The sequence below is a fragment of the Narcine bancroftii genome, chromosome 2 (assembly GCF_036971445.1).
Source record: "Narcine bancroftii isolate sNarBan1 chromosome 2, sNarBan1.hap1, whole genome shotgun sequence".
NCBI classification, from domain to species: Eukaryota; Metazoa; Chordata; class Chondrichthyes; order Torpediniformes; family Narcinidae; genus Narcine; species Narcine bancroftii.
Window position 1 is genome coordinate 201,750,751 of NC_091470.1, and position 19,818 is coordinate 201,770,568.

General features: G+C 46.3%; 1 protein-coding gene across 4 annotated transcripts in view; it reads right to left on the minus strand.

Annotated features, from left to right (window-relative positions):
- The window catches only part of LOC138755002 (misshapen-like kinase 1), a 406,606-nt gene that overhangs the window by 142,068 nt on the left and 244,720 nt on the right, over positions 1-19,818 (minus strand). For all 4 annotated transcript variants that reach the window (XR_011351978.1, XM_069920129.1, XM_069920126.1 and 1 more), the window contains 3 exons: positions 18,899-18,984; positions 14,642-14,754; positions 13,267-13,364 (listed from right to left, as the gene is read on the minus strand). Coding sequence is in view for 3 of the 4 variants with exons in the window: in XM_069920129.1 (XP_069776230.1) it covers positions 13,267-13,364; positions 14,642-14,754; positions 18,899-18,984 (297 nt within the window). In the remaining variant the exon portion in view is untranslated. The remainder of the gene's footprint in view (positions 1-13,266; positions 13,365-14,641; positions 14,755-18,898; positions 18,985-19,818) is intronic.

Consider the following 19,818-nt stretch of genomic DNA (forward strand, 5'->3'; position numbering starts at 1 on the left):
ACCATTTCTACTCCTTTCCCTTAACTACAGTAAAACCCCTGTTATCTGGAATTCAAGCAATCGACAGCCTCAAGCAACCAGAAGGAAAAAAATTGCAGAAAATAAATGGTAAAAAAATATGGAATTTTAAAATTGGCACGCTTTGCCGTTAGTTCGCCAATCATGCAACACGCAATCTCAAACAACTGGAAAATTTACTTATCCGGCATCTACCAATCCCCATAGTTGCCGGGATACCAGGGGTTTTAGTCTATCTGGTAAATATCTTTCCCCATCGTAAAGAACAAGTTTCTGCCGTGGGTGCGTGGGGACTTGAAATGGGGAGAGAAAAGTGCAGAGCCAACGTGGCGGGAGGAAGGCAGTGGGGTCAGGCTAACATCTTGGGTTGCAACCTGCCACTGATCCTGGTGTGGGGTCTTGGCACGAAACGGTGACCATCCCCATGCCTCCGGCAGTCTGCACAGAGTTGGATATGATGAGGCAATTGGTCTTCTGTTGAACTGCTGGATTCTCTCCCCCACCCCACCCCCCCACTACTCCCACCACTTTGACAATCCTGTGGCTTCTCCCTGAACTTCTCTAAGGTGCATGAAAAGATAGGCCCAAGCCAGCATGGTTTCCTTAAAGGAGCATCATGTCTGACAAACCTATTGCATTTTTTGAATAGACGGGGAGATGTAATCAATGTTTTGTATTTTGATTTTTAAAAGGTGCCACACGTACTGTAAGGCTGCTAAACAAGATGAGAGCCCATGGAATTACAGGAAGGGTAGAGCATTGGTTGATTGGCGGGGAATGGAGCACTGGATAAAGGGATCCCATTCAGGTAGGCTACAGGTCACCAGTGCTGTTCCACAGGGATTGATGTGGGGGGGGGGGGGAACCTCTTTTTTATGCTGCATGTAAAGAATTTAGATTTATCGAATAGACGGGTTAGGTGGCGACCAAAATAGGTGGTAAGGGCAGATGGTGCTGTGGATACTGAAAGGTTTAAATAGATGAGGAGAATGGGCAACGAGGTGGCAGATGAAATACAATCTCGGAAAATGGACGGTCATGCATTTTGATAGAAGAAATAGCCGGGCAGACTATTATTTAGATGGGGAGAAAAAGGGACTTGGGAGCCCTCATGCAGGATGCCCTGCAGGTTAAATTCCAGGTTGAGTTGGTGGTTAAAAAGGTGAACTTTGGCATTTATTTTTACAGGAAGAGCAGGGATGTAATATTGAGGCTCTATAAAGCACTGGTGGGATCTCACTTGCAGTTCAGTGGACAGTTTTGGGTGCCTTATTTGAGAACAGATGTGGTGGCGTTGGAGAGGGTTCAGAGAAGATTACTGGAATGATACTAGGAATGAAAGGGTGAGCGTATGAGGAATTAATGTCGGCTCTTGGACTGTACTCATTGGAGGATGAGGGGGCACCTCATAGAGGCATTTCGAACGCTGAAAGGCCTGGACAGAGTAGATGTGGCAAGGGTGCTTCGCATGGTTGGGGATTCCAGGGCAAGAGGGCACAACTTCAGGATGAAAGGACATCAATTTAGAAAGGATATGAAGAAAAATGTCTTTAGTTAGAGGGTCGTGAGTCTGTGGAACTTGTTGCCACAGGCAGCTGTGGAAGTGAGGGTAGTTGGGTGTATTTAAGGCAGAGATTGACAGGCATATGAGTAGTTAGAGCATCAGGGGTTATGGGGAGAAAGCCGGGGAGTGGGACTGTGTGGGAGGATAGACCAGCTCTTGATTAGAATGGCGGTGCACACTCGATGGGCCAATGGGCCTACTTCTGCATCTATATCTTGTGAGGGTGGGCCCTTGTGCCTGAGACAGTAACCTCAGTGGCGTTGTTCATTGGTTTCCTGCAACCAGTTGAGCATCATGTGCAGGCGTCGCCCTTAAGCTGCTTCAACAAAATCAACGGATGTGTGCGCGAGAGCCATTTGTAAACTTCCAAAACCAAATGGTAAGCTGGATCTAATCCATCAAGCCAGGGTACAGGGTCACCAATGATAAAGCAACTTTACACTGGATATAGAATGGCACTAACCTCACCTATTGCTCTCTTGTAACTCTGATGGTTTGGAAGGCAAAAGGGAAGAAGGCAGATAATTACATTTGAGCAAATACTAGGTTCATTGATAAGCAATATTGCAGTTCAAGCATTTGTAATGACATTCCTGTAAAATTAGAAAGGAACAGGACTATTTTGTAAGAAAATTACAATTAAAATTTGCAGCTGAGAGATTTGATGCCTTCAGTAAATCCAGAATTCAATGGGTTATATTAACGGAGAACCAGAAGATGGCTGCATGTTGTCTTTTGCTTGTTAAACGCAGCATTGATTTAATTCATGCAAAATCACTTGAGAACTAGACAGCTCATATTCAAGCTTGACTGAGCACGGAGATTGCAGAACGTTTTGCCATGGGTGTGAGGGAACGAGGGCTGGCAGGCGAACGCGGAGGAACTGCATGTTCAGGGCCATGTCCAGGGATACGATCAGGGGCACGGTGATCCAAAGGTATCATTGCTTTGACATGGTAGGGAAGTTAAGGACAAGCAGGCACAACTTCAGGATTGAAGGGTGCCTATTCAAAACAAAGATGTGGAGGAATTTCTTCATATAACATACAGCAAGGTAACAGGTCCTTCCAGCCCAGGAGCCTGTACCACCTAAATATACCTAATTGACTTACAACCCCGGTACGTTTTGAACGGTGGGAGGAAACCCATGCGGACATAGGGGAAAGGTATAAACTCTTTACAGACGGAGCTAGATTCGAACCCTGACTGCTGGCAGTGTAACAGCATTGCACTAACCACGCCGCCCTTTTAGCCAGAGATTGGTGAACCTCTGGAATTTGCTACCACGGGAGGCTGTGGAGGCCAGCTTGTTGGGTGTATTAAAGGCAAAGCTTGATAGGAATAGTCAGGGTATCAAAGGCAGGGGAGTGAGGCTGAGTGGGAGAATGGATCAGCCCATGATGGAACATGTCTTGCAAGTTACTCTGTTCTTTAAAACACAGGCACGAGGGGTAATGCAAGATACGTTACACAAACATCTGCTGTCATGCTAGATTCATAACACTGGTTAAGTCCAAAACTGACGGACCCCAGTGAGACCACAATCTCCACAGAGTGAGAATGGCTTGGGCTCCCGTTCTCATTGCAGGAATTCAGATCAGAAGCAGAAGATGCAACAACAACCTGTCCAGCTTACACTGGAGACACCACCTCAACGTGCAGCAGACATTTGACTGGGAGTTTGGAGCTCGAAGATAAGTTGCACATCTGAATGGACGTGGATAGGAGACTCAAGGGTGGGGCAGTTGATATCTGGTTGAAAGCAAGAGAGGAAAGATTTAAAAGAAACTTCACAGTAGGCAGTGGACTGCTGGAGACTGCTCGCGTCTGGCTGAAGGGGTACCAGGTATCGGAATCTGGATGCGAGAGGGTGCTGAGGGCAGGAAGCGGGTGCTGAAGACCTCGATCTTGTCAGATGGGTGTATCTGGAGCTGGGGTTGGTGGTGATTTGGCCTATTAATCTGCAGCAGCCACGAGGGGAAGCAGAGGACTGGAGCAGGGCACCAGAGGATAGGAAGATCACGCACCGCCTGAGAGGGAGAAAGCGGAGGAGACGACTCGCCAGGTCGGCAGACCAGTGAGGGGGCTCTGCAGTGGGGTGCTGGTGACTCACGCTGGGATGCGGACTGCGAGAGAATGGCTCAAGTGGACTGGAGGGGTGCCAGTTATTGGAACCAGGATGTGAGGGTGCCGAAGGGTTCCTGACTGCATCAGAGGTTCGGATCTGGAGCTCGGGTCACCAATGGCTTAGAGTGGACTCTGCGTGGCTGGGGAAACGCTGGAGGCGAATCTACGGACAATCGGTGATGCGGGGGGGACGACTCTCTTTTGCTTCTCTCTCTCTGACTTTAAGTCAATCTGCAAGAGGTCATTCCTGCTGTTGGCGAATCTGTCCACCTTGCAGCAGATAAGAAGAAATTTCATGTAATATGACACTGTTTTATTACTATGGTAATAAATTGAATCTTGAAGTCTGTTCAGCTGTGGGAGGAGGGCTGGGGAAAATCCACGGACCCTTGGTGATTCTGGGGGGACTCTCTCTTTTGCTTCTCTTTCTCTGACTGTAAGAGGTGTCAGGCAAGTTCTGCTGATGGCGAATCTTTGTCTGCCTCGTAATATTACATTTTGTTTTACCACACGACAACAACAAAAGAATCTTGAATCTTTACAAAGAGAGGATGATGGGTTTAGGGACTGAGCTGCCAGAAGAAGCTTTAGAGCGGAGATGTTGAAAGATATTTTAGAATGATACTTGGAGAGGAAAGCTTGAGGGACACGTGACAAATGCAGGCACTGATTCAGATGGACAAGCTGGTCACTATGGACGAGTTGGGGTAAAGGGCCTGTTTCTGCACTGTGAAATGCACAGAGCAATCAGAACTCCAGTAAGCTTGATGGAATTTTTAAAATGCGATGTCCAGCACAGTAACGGGCCATTCCACTCCATGAGCCTGCGCTGCCCAAATACCTCAATATACCGACAAACCCCATACTTTTTGAAGGGTGGGACGGCGCTGGAGCAGCCCATGAAGACATGGGGAGAATGTACAAACTCCTTACAGGGCCAGATTCGAACCTGGGTCGCTAGTACTGTCTGTAAGGAGTTTGTTAAGTGTTTTGCATTATTTTGTGACCTTGGGCAGACAGTTGGCAGATGATTGCTTGCTCACATGACCTGAGTTAGCTACTGCCTTAGATTGTAGGAGTAATGCCTTTGGGATGGAATACAAAGCACACTGATCTCTGTTCAATGCACATCCTCCACAGATGGTGCATGTCTATGCAGAGTTTTGCAGCAACAGTGAAACATGAAAGTCTGCAGATGCTATGATTGTAGTGAAAACATGCTTGAAATGCTGGAGGAGCTCTGCCAGTCTCGCAGCGTCCGTATGAGATAAAGATATATTGCTGATGTTTTGGGCCTATGGACGCTGCGAGACCGGCGGAGCTCCTCCAGCGTTTCAGTGTGTTTTAGCTACAAGGTCTCAGGAGAGCGATGATCAAGGGACAGAGGGACGGAACAATTAGGCTCACCTCTGCTGCTCCAAGGGTGCAAAGCTGTCAGTTCAACACACTGTCCGTGAGGAGTCACGTGATGGAGTAGTGGCCGGACGGTGAACTCCAGCCCTCTCCAGAAAAGTCGGGAAAAACAAAGGAAAACACAAAGGCACAGAAATAAAAGTTACAGAAAAGTGAGTATAAAGGTTGAAAGAAGATGGCGACAAAAAAAGAAAAATCGAAAGCAACGGTAAGAAGAGAGGAAGAGAAGACAAAGGAGGAAAAAGGTGAAGGCCTTACCTGTCCGAAGAGGCCCGCTGTGGAGAGAGGAGCCCGCTACCTCAGGTCGGTAGAAAAAGAACTACAACAATGGCTCACAGAGCCGAGTAAAAGTGTGCAACCGCGCATGAAAAAAAACACACCGACGGGAGGGGGGACCAGCTGGGGAGTCGATCTCCACAGCCGGCAACGACAGCTGCAGAACACCTGCAGCAAGAAGAGACCACAGAAGACAATAGAAACAAGAAAGAAGAGAAGGAAAGGGCACCAAAGAAACAACAGATGGTCAACCCAGAGGAAGAAGAAGAGGAAGAGTACAGGGAAATAGAAGAAGAAAAGAAAGGCAAGGTAAAGGATATACTTGCTCTTATTAAAGGATACATGGAGTCATTTAAAGAATGGCAAACACAGGAATTTAAGGATTTAAGAAAAAGAATAAACAACACAGAAGAGAAAATAAATAAAATGGAGATGACCTTAACAGAAATGGGAAAGAAAATGGACAAGATGGAAGAGCGGGCAGTAGCAGCAGAAATGGAGGTAGAAGACTTAAAAAAGAAATTGGAGAAATCTAATAAAAAAACTAAAGAGACACAAGAACTACTAGCTCAAAAAATAGATACAATGGAAAACCATAACAGAAGAAATAACATAAAGATAGTGGGCCTTAAGGAAGATGAAGAAGGCAAGAATATGAGGGAGTTTATAAAAGAGTGGATCCCTAAGACCCTAGGATGTCCAGAACTACAGCAAGAAATGGAAATAGAAAGGGCACATAGAGTATTGGCCTCTAAACCACAACCACAACAAAAACCAAGATCTATTGTAGTAAAATTCCTAAGATATACTACAAGAGAAAAGGTACTGGAGAAGACAATGGAAAAAGTAACAGAGGGCAACAAACCACTGGAGTATAAAGGGCAAAAAATCTTCATTTATCCAGATATAAGTTTTGAACTCCTAAAGAAGAGAAAAGAGTTCAATACAGCAAAGGCGATTTTATGGAAGAAAGGGTATAAATTTATACTAAAGCATCCAGCGGTATTGAAAATATTTATTCCAGGACAACAAAACAGACTATTCTCGGATCCAGAAGAAGCACGAAAATTTGCAGAACAATTACAAAAATAGACTGAGGGAGGAAGACGGGTAATGAGAGTTAAAATGATCACTATTGATATGTACGTGGGTAAAGACAAAAATAGACTGAGGGATAAAGACGGGTAATGAGAGTAAAAATGATCACGATTGATATGTATGCGGGTAAAGAGGTATAAGAGTGAATAGAGACAATGAGCATACATGAATATATCTGTACTTAGAGGAAAATATAGATAGTATAGACAAGAATTAATAAGGGAAGGTAATGGAATAGAGAGAATAAGGAGGGAATTAAAAGAGTGACCTTTGTGACATATGAAAAGTGAAATCTTTTCTGGGGGAGGCGGGGTGGGGGGAAATAGCGGTCACTGCAAAATCAGTTGACGCTTGCGAGTGGATTCGCAAATCCAAATGGAGAGGGGAGATGTGGTTGTCCGACAAGGGATAAAGGACAACTCAGGAGGTGAAGGGGAGATTGGGAATAAATAAGATAGAAATAGGAGAATAAGGAAAATGTTGGATATTGTAGGAATGTTGTCTTATAAAGAGTTGAAAATAAGAAAACAGAAATGGAAAAGGAGGAAAGGTAATGATGGAAAAACGGAAAGAGAAGATAAACAAAATATAAAAGGGCTACGCTGAACTATATGTCTTTATATATTAATGGAATACATAACCAAATTAAAAGGAAGAAACTACTAAATTTAAATGAATAAATGTATTCCATTAGAAAAAATAACATATAGGTTAAAAAATAATATTGAAATATTCGAACAAGTATAGGAGCCTTACATTAAATACAATAGCGAAAACCTACCGGGGACAAACATTACCTAAGTTGATGGAAGGAGAAGGAAAGAAAAGAATGGACTCAGTAGAATATCTGGTGTAATTTTGTTGAATGACAACATTGTCTGACTGGCTTAATGCAACCTAGATTGTATACCTAAAATGGATGAGAGGGGGGGGGTGGGGGGGTGGTTTGGGAGGAAAGGGGGGGGTGGGGAGAAAAAGTCACTGTATATGTGTGAAAAAGAAATAGTGTATATCATGGTTAATGTGATTTATGGTGTGAAAAATAAAAACAAAACCAAAAAAAAAACACACTGTCCGCGGAGACTGTGCAGAGGAAATGGGAAGTATTACCGCTTTTAGTGGCAGGTGGCTCACTGCAGGGGTCACCACTGAGCCAAGCTGGCAGGTGAACCATTGACATGCCAGGGTACAATGGGGCTGACCTCTTCCATTTGGTCAAATGCAGCAGGATGCATTTACTTTGCACGTCTGGGCTGAAGGAAACTTGCTGCATAAAGACATCATTACGAGACCTGTGAAGTCTTCTGTACTACTTCCAAAGGTTCCTTTTATTGTCACATAATATATTAAAAATGTAATATAAAACGGCAAAGATTACTGAGGTCTTCCTTATCTCTAATGATGAGATTCACTGGGAGTGTTGCTTAAAGAGAACTCAGAGAATTACTGAGGACTCCTTCCAAAGAATTGATGGCACTGCCGGATCTGCAGTAATGATGGCCCTGCCCCTGGTGTAGAGTGGGGAGTAGAGACACAGCACTGCCCCTGGTGTGGTCCTGGGAGAGCAGGGAGTGGAGACAAAGCACTGCCCCTGGTGTGGACCTGAGATAGCGGGGAGTGGAGACACAGCACTACTCCTGGTGAGGAACTGTGGACAGCAGGGTGTGGAGACACTGCTTCCTCCTTCCTCCCATCTTTTTGCTCTCCACTGGCCACCGTGACAGAGGTGCACCAAAGAAGAGGTACAAGGACTGCCTAAAGAAATCTCCTGGTGCCTGCCACATTGAACATCGCCAGTGGGCTGATATCGCCTCAAACTGTGCGTCTTGGCGCCTCACAGTTTGGCGGGCAGCAACCTCCTTTGAAGAAGACTGCAGAGCCCACCTCACTGACAAAAGACAAAGGAGGAAAAACCCAAAACCCAACCCCAACCCACCAATTTTTCCCTGCAACCGCTGCAACTGTGTCTGTCTGTCCCGCATCGGACTTGTCAGCCACAAATGAGCCTGCAGCTGACGTGGACATTTACCCCCTCCATAAATCTTCGTCCGCGAAGCCAAGCCAAAGAAGATGCCTGACGAGGGGCCCGGGCCACCCTTTACTTCCTGCCAATGCTGCGTGACCAGCTGAGTTTCTTCAGCATGTTTGTGCGCTGCAAATAACCGCTCCCACCTTTTAAAAAGACACTTGGGTGCAGCACTGGAGCAATCCACCAAAGCAGAACTGTGTTCATCTGACACCAAGGAAGTAAATGGAAAAAGACCCCGTTATTTGTCAGCTCTGGCTCCAGGTCTTCAATGTGGATAAGCTGCCAGCACCCTGCCAGTCGGACGAAGCATTTCAAGGTTTACATTTGGTTGCACAGCTGACAGAAGTACTTATCTCTCCCAGATGCTGCACTGGATCAGTGTTTATTACAGGCTTTATTTATCTATCAGAGGGAAGGCATCTGGAAGAGGATACGCAGCAAGCTGCTCTCAAAGAGATCCTGCTGCTGAGGTGAGGGTTGGCGGCACATCCCAATCACGCTAATCCCCTGTTATCCGGAATTTAACCAACTGGCAACCTCTAGCAAGTGGCAAAAAAAAAGGCACGAGGAAAATAAATAAATACAAAGACCTGAAATAAATAAAAAAATAATACGTTTTAACTTGTAAATGTTCTCTGAAGGAACACATTGGTGAAGATGGGAGTAAATATTCAGCCAGTGGGGAGCCTTGGTCGTTGCAGCTGTTTGAATCAAATGGCGGCGCCCAGGATGGTTGATGCCATTTGTTGTTGGCAGTGAAAGCGAGACCCCTCCTAAAAATGTCTCCTCATCCCTGCTTAGTAAGAGTCTTCAGTAGTATATTATTTATATTAGTAAGGGGTTTACCTTTACTAATATAATGGGTGGTTAATTATGATGCTGTTGTTTGTATTTTGGTCGGCTCCTTGAAGGGAACTGCAGATGGGAAAAAGTTTTCAAAGAATGTGACTGAAAAGTTTATACATTCATGCAGGTGAAGCTTGTTCAGGGTCAGTACAGTCTAGTATTTTTGTCTTTTAAACTGCTTATTCTTAATGAAGATGTATTAGGTAGGCATTGTAAAGGTGAGTCTCAAGCAACTGGAAAACTCACTTATCCAGCATCTACCAATCCCCCATAGGTGCCGATTACTTGGGGTTATACTGTATTAGGGTTATGGGAATGAGGTAGGGAAGGTAGATTGTTGAATGTTTATATAGGTCGGCACTATGGGCCGAAGGGCCTGCACTGTGCTATAATGTGCTATTATGCTGTTTATTGCTGGGAAATGGAACAGTGCCGCTTCACATAGGTCTCAACAACATGGATTCTGGGAACAAAAGCAAACTGATGGAAACACCCAGCAGGCCAAGCAGCATCTGCGGAGAGAGGAAGTGAGTTACGTTGCAGAGCGTCTGTGTCAGGACCGGGAAAGGAAAAACAAGTAAACTTTCAGGACATGAGAGAGAGAGGGAGAGAAGAATGAAGGGGAATGGTGGGGGGAGGGGGGGGGGAGGGAATGTTTCCAATAGAGGGAGACCAAGGAGGCAGATCAAATTTCTCTGGCTGCTTTTGGAGTTGGTAGCAGTCAGGGCATGGGACAGGTACTGCAGACAAAGGCAGAGTGAAAACCCGAGCAGCAGACTGGTGGCAGAAATGCCCCATTCCAATGCAGACAAGGGTTATGGTTGTGAGGGACAGAAGGTTAGATTGTTTAGATTTACAACATCATGGGCCGAAGGGCCTGTACTATGCTGGAATGTTCTATGAAGCTGTAAAGGGGGCAGATAAGATTCACGAGGATGTTATCAACCTTTTTTCCCCCCCACCATAGGTGCTCTGTGGTGAGCAAGGGATTACTCAAGGAGTTATGTGAGTGGAAAAGAGGATTGAGAACCACTGTCCTAGACATTGCCATCATGGGCAACAACCTTTCTACATCGACTCTGAAATATTTCAAATGTTGAAAGGCATCAACAATGAGATGGCTCATTCTCCTAAATACCAACGAATACAGGCCAAGAGCTGTCAAATGGTCTTTATACGATAACCCTATCATTCCTGAACCTCCTCTGAACCCTCTCCAATGTCAGCACATCCTTTTTTTTAAATGAAGAGCCCAAAACTGCTCACAATAGGTTGAGCCTTGCAACATTTAAAGGCATTTGGACAGGTACATGGGTAGGAGAGGTTCAGAGGGATACAGGCTAAGCGTGAACCAGTGGGTGGGCCAGTGTCCATCTCAGGATGAAGGGCCTGCTTCCACGCTGTCTAATTCTACGAGAAAGAACGGAGTCAGATCACATGCTCAAAGGGCGCCGAGTGGTCAATGGAATGTGCAAGATCTCTCCCCGTTGGACAACAGCCCATCTGATGCAAAAGCCAGTAACAGCAAGAAAGGGGGATATTTGCCCCTGACCCAAAAGAGTAAAATCGCAAAGCTGGAGCCCTTCATCAAGGTAAGACAAAGGGGTTGCAGTTGGAAACATTTCACCCTCGTCTCTTTCGGGAAATAGAAGAAAGCTTTCATTTCTGCAACACCTTTTGCAACCTCCGGACACCTCAAAATGGTTAGCACTGAACAGAGTTCAAAGTGCAAACTGCATTTGAATGCCAGAATCTTTTTTAACTCAGGAAGTTCCCATCGATACAGTGTGTCTCTGGGGGGGGCAGCCACGGAGTGGCGCAGGGCACCAGAAGTGGGGAGAACACCCCACAGTGAGGAGGAGCAGAGGTGACCAAGGCAGCGGACCGACAAGAGGCTCAGTGGCCGAGATAGCCACATGAGATGCGGGACACCTGCTTATGGGAACCAGGGTATTGGAACTGGAATTTGAGAGGGTGCTGAGGACTAGAAGGACTCCTGAAGGAGATCAAATGCTGAAGGCTTCCTGATCGTGTCGGGGCTGGAGCTCGATTCATCTGAAAGGACTCTCTTTCTCTTACTATAAGGGGTGCCAGGCCACACTAATGGCAACTCTGTCTGCCTTTTGGCAGGCAGACAGCAATTTTGTGTAATATTACATTTTTTGTACTATTACATGACGATAAATGATCAGTTCCATGATTGTTGACTTGCTGTCTAATGACCAGGGCACATCTTAAATTAAAACCAGTTAACTGCACTGAAGTTTCCCAACGGTTAAGCAAACTCAGCAGCTAATCTGTACATGGCCAATGACCAGTTGAACGGTGTAAACAGAAACATAAAAGTTACAGATGAAACAATGAGCTGCAGGAAGGATTCCGTGGGATTGGGCATCATCCATGGGTAAAATCGTCAGCTTAACGTTTTAGACTTTTATTGCCATTTCCATGTGGCACACAGTATTTGCAACCAACTGCCACACTTGTCCATTAAGTCTCACCCTATTAGGTCACTCATCCAAGTGCTACTGGTACCATGTGACCCAGTACTACCTGCTGCATGGTTGGGCGGTTGGTGACTAAACTGGCTCCCTCACTAGGCTTGCCTGGTGTGGAGGTTGGCTAGACACCCTGAAGGATGAAAAGCAAGGCCTGTCAAGGGGCAGACGAACCCTCTCGTAGGATCAATGGCTGTCTAGTCAACACGTGCTGCGAAACATGGAAATGGCATCCATTGCATCGAAGTTTCGTCTGGCCATTCACTGCAACGGAACTTCCCCCCGTCGTCCTGCCGCTGGATCCAAGAGGGGATGTTGAGAGGGTGGGTCTGGACCTGTGCAACCCCATATCACCTAAAACCATTCATATTCATGCTGCTCCTTTCTGAGGAGTGGGGGTGGGGGTATCCTCATATCAAACCCTACAAACTGACTGAAAGGAACCGTCATCATCCTAAGGGATGGACAGCCAGAAAAAAAAAATCAAAGATCCTTACAGATGAGGTCAGAAGAGAACAAGCTTATGTACTGCACCATGTTGAGATTAAGAAACAGGAAGTGCTGGATCTTCATAATGACATTGGCATTGATAAGTCACTGGGGCCGGATGAGATATACCCCAGGTTGCTGTGGGAAGGGAGGGAAGTGATTGAAGAGGGCATTGGTGAAGCCACCCTGGCCACAGGGGAGGTACTGGAGGTTTGGAGAATGGCAAATGTGGTGCCCTTGTTTAAAAAGGAATCCTGAGAATTACAGACCAGCGAGTCTTACGTCAGTGGAGAGGAATCTTAAGGATAGGATTTACGAGCGTTTAGAGAAGACCAGTCTTCTCAGGGATAGTCAGAAGGCTTTGTGAAGGGAAGGTCACGCCTCACGAGCCCATTGGGAGTTTTTTGAGGAGGTAGCAAAATAAATTGATGAAGGTGGAGTGGTAGATGAGGTGTTTATGGATTTTTGTTAGGTATTTGACAAGAAACCCCATGTTCAGAAAATCATGAGGCAGGGGATCCACAGAACCTTGTCTGCATGGATTCAGAATTGGCTTGCCTGCACAATGTGGATGAAAAGTATTCTGCCAGAAGGTCAGTGACTACTGGAGTTTTGCAGCCAAAGGGTCTGTTATGTCCTGCAATGTTCTTATGTCCTATTCTTCCCAACAATTGAAAATTAACATTTTCCCTCTTTCCCAACTTTGATGAGAAATTTTCAGCCCAAAAGGTTAACTCCACAGATGCTGCCTGCCCTGCCGAGTATTTACAGCAGTTTTTTTTTCTTTCGTTTGTTTTTTTTTTAAAGCCTTATTTTCCTTCCTTGGCCAGTCCACTGCAAAACGTACCATGATGCCGTTGTGCCACTGACCCATCTCCTCAACTTCTAACCAGAGCATTCACACTTACTGCAGGTCGGCCGGGTCGTGAGGTAGTTCGTATCTCCTCTGGCTTTCCCCGGTTCGCATCCTGCGAGAGGACCGGGGACCCTTCCGGCTGAGAGGCAGCTGTGGGGAAAGGGACAGGCACTGAATGAGAAGCTGCAGGCTTGCCGTACCACCCAGACAGCACACTCCACTCCTCCCACAGTAATCTCAGCCGGCGCATCCAGCCCAGGTTTAAACATTTCTACTGCTATCCCATGGACCTCCTCTCACCATAAACTAATCTTTCCTTTGGTTGAACATCACCTCACCCTTATCCGGATTGAACTCCATTGGTCAACTCTGCATCCTATGTCCTATTGTTACCTACACCAACCTTAAGCTCCATCCACAACTCCTCCAACCTTGGTATCGTCTGCAAATCTAGTAGCTCATCTCCCTGCAGGTCATTTATAAAACTCACATAAGGCAGGGCTCCCAGACCAGATCCCTGTGGAACTCCACTTGTCACTGACCTAAGGGTCTGTCCGGTCTCAGGGGATGAGGGTGTGGGATGATCCGGGATTCTAATGGCTGACCCAGATTCCTGGGAATGTGTTGAAATGCAGGGAGGGAGAGTGGATTTACAGCAGTGGTTCCCAACCTTTCTTTTGCCACTCACATACCATCTCAAGTAATCCCTGCCCTCAGAGTACCTATGGCATAGGATGCTATTGGTGCTCTGTAGTCAGTAATGGATTACTTAAGGCGATATGTGAGTGGTAAAAATAAAGGTCGAGAACCACTGATTTACAGGAAAACCACAGCTCACTTCCAAAGGATCACGGCTCCAATTGTGCTGGAATATCCTCCAGTGTTTGACCTCCCAAGCGGAGTCTGGAAGCAGTAACACTGACCCTGGTGTGTCAGCACGAGAACATAAGAATTAGGAGCAGGAGTCAGCCATCGGCCTGTCGAGCCTGCTCCACCATTCAACGAGATCACGGCCGATCTGATGATGGGCTCATCTCCACCTGCCTGCCTTTTCCCTATATCCCTTAATTCCCCACTGTGCAAAAATCTATACAACTTTGTCACCTCCACTGCTTCAATGGGCAGCGATTTCAAGAGATTCCACACCCTCTGGGAAAAGCAGTTCCTCCTTATCTCCACCCTAAATCTATTCCCCTGAATCTTGAGGCGATGTCCTCTAGTTCTAGTAGGCCTATTATTGTACTGTACATCTAAATTTAAAATTATTGAATGATTTGGTCTCACACTCAAAATGTCACTAGCACATTTGGCCATCAGCAATCCAAATGACAATGCCTCTGCATCCAGACCTGCCTATTATATATACACCAAATGAATTAGTCACGGTGGCTATAACCGTGGTCAGTACTTCCAACCAGCCTACGTACTTGTGATTCTGTTACGCTCCATAGAACCAGTGCCGAGTATTCGATGTGGGCCGATCTGAGGTAGGCTCTCTGCTCTTTCCCATCCCGGCTCAATCCTACGCAAGTCTGGGTTGCTGAAACAAAATCAAGTCGTTCAGGTTAGCGATAACAAATCCCACAGATTATTCCTAAACTACCACCTCACCAGCCTCTGTATTGAACACATTATCCTCCACGATTTCCGTTATCTTCAACACGATCCCACAGAGACATCTTCCCCTCTCCTCCTTCCATAGGGACCGCTCCCTCCATGACTCCCTCGTCCGCGCATCCCTTCCCCTGCGACCGCAGGAAGTGCCACATTGTGCCCACGCCTTCTCGGAGCCCTGAACAGTTCTTCCAAGGGAAGCAACACTTCACTTTTGAATCTGCAGGGGTCATCGTCTGCATCCGGTGCTCCCGTTGTGGCCTTCTCGACATTGGAGTGACTGGGTGGTGTCTGAGAGATCTCTTTGCTGAGCACCTTCGCTCCGTCCACATCAATGTCAGGCCAACCATTTCGACTCTGCAACTCACTCCCATGCCGACATGTCTGTCCATGGCCCTCATGCACAGCCAATCAAAGAACATCCAATCACTGTGTCTGCAGACTTTTGTGTTTTCCACCCACAGATGATTTGAAGGAAGGTCAGTGAGAATGGCAGAACCTGCCAATATGACTTGGCACTGAGGGTGCAGTGGAGTAAATTTTACATTGGTCTTGGGTTGACCTCCAAGTTGAGTCGGTGGTGAAGAAGGCATTTATTTCTCGAGGAATAGGATACAAGAGCAGGGCTGAAATGTTAAGACCTCATTTGAAGCTCTTGGGAGTACTGTGGGTGCATTATTTGAAAGAGGATGTGCAGAGAGGGCTCCGAGAGGATGCATTGGGATGATATCAGGAATGAAAAGGGCAGCGTATGAGGAACGCTTGTCAGCTCTTGTACTGTACAGAAGGGTGAGAGAAGAACATCATTGAGACATTTTGAATGCTGAAAGGCCTGGACAGAGTAGATGTGGCAAGGTTGTTGCCCATGGTTGGGGTCTCTAGGACAAGAGGGCACAACTTCAGGATACAGGTTAAAAGGCGTCACGCAGAGAAATTTTTTTGGCCAGAGGGTTGTGAGTCTGTGGAACCTGTGACGTAGACAGGGGTGGAAGTGAGGTGGTTGAGATTAGTCAGAGCATCAAGGGTGGAGTGGGGGTTGAATGGGAGGATGATAGATTGCCAGAGTAGACTTGATGGAACGATTGGCCTACTTCTGCTCCGATATTTGGTGATCTTCTGTGCACAGCCAGCAGAGAGAAGCCATACATCTCAAGTGACCCGATGCACTTGCTGTGGCCTCTGCAGCGGTGAGAAATGCAGGCAGGGTGATGGCTTCGCCCAACACCTGTGGGCCTGAGCTTGAGCTTCCTGTGGCGAACCTTTTCACCCCCCCCCAACCATTCCCACACAGACACTGCTCTCCTCGATCTCATCGATTGCCAGAGTGAGGCCAAATGCAAACGAGGATACACACATCATACTCCTCGTAGACTTGACGTCACGAGCCTTGTCTTTGTTTCTCTTTCAGTAAACCCAACTATATCATGTTCCAGTTTCCATCTCTTCTTTACTTACCCCTGTACTTATATTTTCAAACCCTCCTGAGGCCTGTCCCACAACTTGTCTCTCCACCTCTCACCTTCTGTCCAATACCCAATCATCTCGACTCCCCCTCCCCCCTGCACCCCCCACCCACAAGCTTCTTGCACGCTTCACATAGCCTCATCACCCCCCCCCTTTTGTTTTAGTGTCGATAATGAATGCAGTTCAGAAACATTGGCTGCCATTTCTGCCCACTGATGTTGCCCGACCTGCTGAGTCCCTCCAGCTTCTCGTTTATTTAAGTTTAACTTACAGCACAGTAACATGCCCTTTTCCAACTCACCAGCCCCTGAGTCCCCCCCCCCCTCCCCTCACCCCCAAATAGACCGATTAACCTACAACCCCAGTACACTTTTGCAGAGCTTCTGGAGGAAACCCACGCAGGTTTTGGGAGAGAACAGACAAACAAGCAATGGATTTGAACCTGTTCTTTGGTGCAGTCGACCTCAAGTCACCCTCTTGGATAATGCCTGCCTGAGTAATGGAGAGGAAGAGGCTGACAATCAGATTAAGCCTTTCACAACCAATGCACTTTGCGGTTAACCAAGTGCTTTATTTAATTAAACCCATCTCAAAGTAAAGCAGCATAACACAGTGACCAACGAGTGCTCAGATTATCCAGGAGATAAGTAACCAGATCATCTGCCTTTTCACATCGTTTGTTCAAGGGTAAAATATTACCCAATAAACCACAGAGATCTCTCTTAAAAACAAGTGGCCTATTTATATCACCTGAGAGGATGGACTGGTCCTTGCGCAACAGCATCTCTGATGAGGTAACCATCTCTTACCAAAGCATTGGGGCAGAGTACTTCTGGTGGATAAATATTCGTAATTGGCATCAAATTTACTAAGTCAAGTTTTATTTTTTTTTTGGAAATGGGAGATCCTCAGAGATGTTCCCATTTAAAAAGGCACACATCGCAGTTTTTTTTGAAAGGGAAATGGAAGCAGATTATTAGTTAATGGGCGCGCTGCTGTGCAGGACCTTGGAGGGCTTGTGCATGAATCGCAAAAGGTTGGCTTGCAGGTGCAGCAGACTATTGAGAAGGCAAATGGAACATTGCCCTTTATCGCTGGAGGGACTGAATTTAGGAGCAGGGAGATTCTGCTGTAACTGGCGCAGCCGCGTCTGGAGAACTGTGTGCAGTTCTGGTCTCCTTACTTGAGGAAGGACGGACTGGCTTTGGAGATGGCGCAGAGGAGGTTCACCGGGTCAATTCCAGAGATGAGAGCCTTGAGGCCCATTACTGCAATGAGGAGAGATTGAGTCATCTGGGACTGTACTCACTGGAATTTAGAAGAATGAGAGGGGATCTTATAGAAGCGTATAAAATTATGAAAGGAAGAGACAAGACAGAGGTAGGTAAGTTGATCCCATTGGTGGGGGAGATTAGAACTAGGGGACATGGCCTCAAGAATCCGTGGAGTAGATTTAGGACGGAGATGAGGAGGAACTGCTTCTCCCAGAGGGTGGTGAATCTGTGGAATTTGCTGCCCACTGAAGCAGTGGAGGCGACCTCAGTAAATATTCTTAAGACAAGGTTGGATGGATTTTTACACATCGGGGAATTAAGGGATATGAAGAAAAGGAAGGTGGATGGAGATGAGCCGATCATCGGATCAGCCATGATCACTTTGAATGGGCCGACGGGCCAAATGGCCAACTCTTGCTCCTATTTCTTACATCCTTGCATTGTACAACTTATTCTGATAGAGTGAGTACTCTGGTCTTGGACTAATCTCCGTCACTTGTAATTAATTTAAAGATACAGCATGGTAACAGGCCATTTTGGCCCACACAGGCCAAACACTCCCGAGTGACCAATTAGCCTTCTAACCCCGTAGAAATGTGGGAGGAAACCTGAGCAAGAGCGCGCGCGCACACGCACGCACGCACACACACACACACACACCTACCCACCCACCCACCCACCCACCAAGGCTGCAGGGATGTTGGTGACTTGTGGTCGAAGGACCTGCACAGGCTGCAGGCGACTTGCAGTTGAAGGACTCGCACAGGTGGTGACTAGCTTATGGGAACCAGGTGTCAGAACCAGGATTTGAGAGGGTGCTGAAGGTAAGAAGGGCCCCTGAAGGTCTTCAGGTGTTGAGGCTCCCTGCTGGTATCGGGAATTTGGATCTGGAGCTTGGGCGGCCAATGGATCGAACAGGAGACTATGCTGCTGCAGAGGCTGTGGGAGCATTGGGGGCGAATCCACGGACATTCAGTGTCTCTGATGGGACTCTTTTTGTTGCTTCTCTTTCACCTATTGCTAGGGGCACCGGGTAATGATCAGGGCAACTCTTTGTTTGCCTTACGGCCGGCAGACGTTGAAGTAGATCGTGCATATTACATTTTTATGTTCAGGTATTATTACATGACAATAAAAGGAACCTTGAACCTAGAAGGAAAGGTGTAATTCTGACTTTAAACATGAAATTTTTGTTCACATTACAATTTCAGTGGCCTTGGATAAAGTTAAATTATTCTCAACTCCCCTGTGCCCATGTTCCCTAACTTTCCCCATGATGATGCGACATGCTGTTCTGCAACAAAACCTGGAAGGTGTGATTATTTACATTACCTGGCACGTGGGGCCTGTCCTGAACGATTTATCAGGGCACTGCTGGTGTTCAGTGCTGTAGCTATGGAGGTTGTTCTTTGAGGAACCTGTAGATTAAAAATAATTCTGTTCAATGTCGTATTCCAACAATCCCACTATGTATTAAACATAGATCCAAGGCTGAGAGATTTTTATCAGTTGTCTGACTTGGGTGAAGTTACCACTCTTTGGAGGACCACTAGAATTGAATATTTCAGATATTTACAGAAAGTCCCAGCCTGACCTCGTGATATTCTCTGCCCAACCCTTGCACATGTTACCTCAGTCAAACATTTTGAACTTTGAAAAGCATGGATAGAGTTGATGTTGTTCCCCATGGTGGGAGAGTCTAGGACAAGAGGGCACAACTTCAGGATTGAAGGGTGCCCACTTAGAACAGAGATGCAGAGGAATTTCTTCAGCCAGAGGGTGGTGAATCTGGGGAATTTGTGGGTTGTGGAGGCCAGGTCATTGAGTGTATTTAATGCAGAGATTGATAGGTTCTTGATTACCCAGGATATCAAAGGTTATGGGGAGAAGGCTGGGCAATGGGGCTGAGTGAGAAAATGGATCAGCCCATGATTGGGAAAACTGATGGGCTGAATGGCCTATTTCTGCTTCCTGATGGTCTTATATTATGATTTGATTCAGATTTGTGCTCATTAATCATTTAATCTTTTCTGACCCTCTGATCCTGAAGTACTTTGTAGCAGATTTGCCAAGCAATGAAATCTTACTGTTTTTTAAAAAATTGTGTTGATGGGACAAATTGTAAATATATTAAGGCAGCACAAGACTTTGGCTCCAGGAAGAACTCATTTAAGGAGTTTATACCCAATGGCTCTGAAAGGCAGTAACTTACTCATGTAAAATTGGCAGCTACTTGGTTCCATTCATTGGTA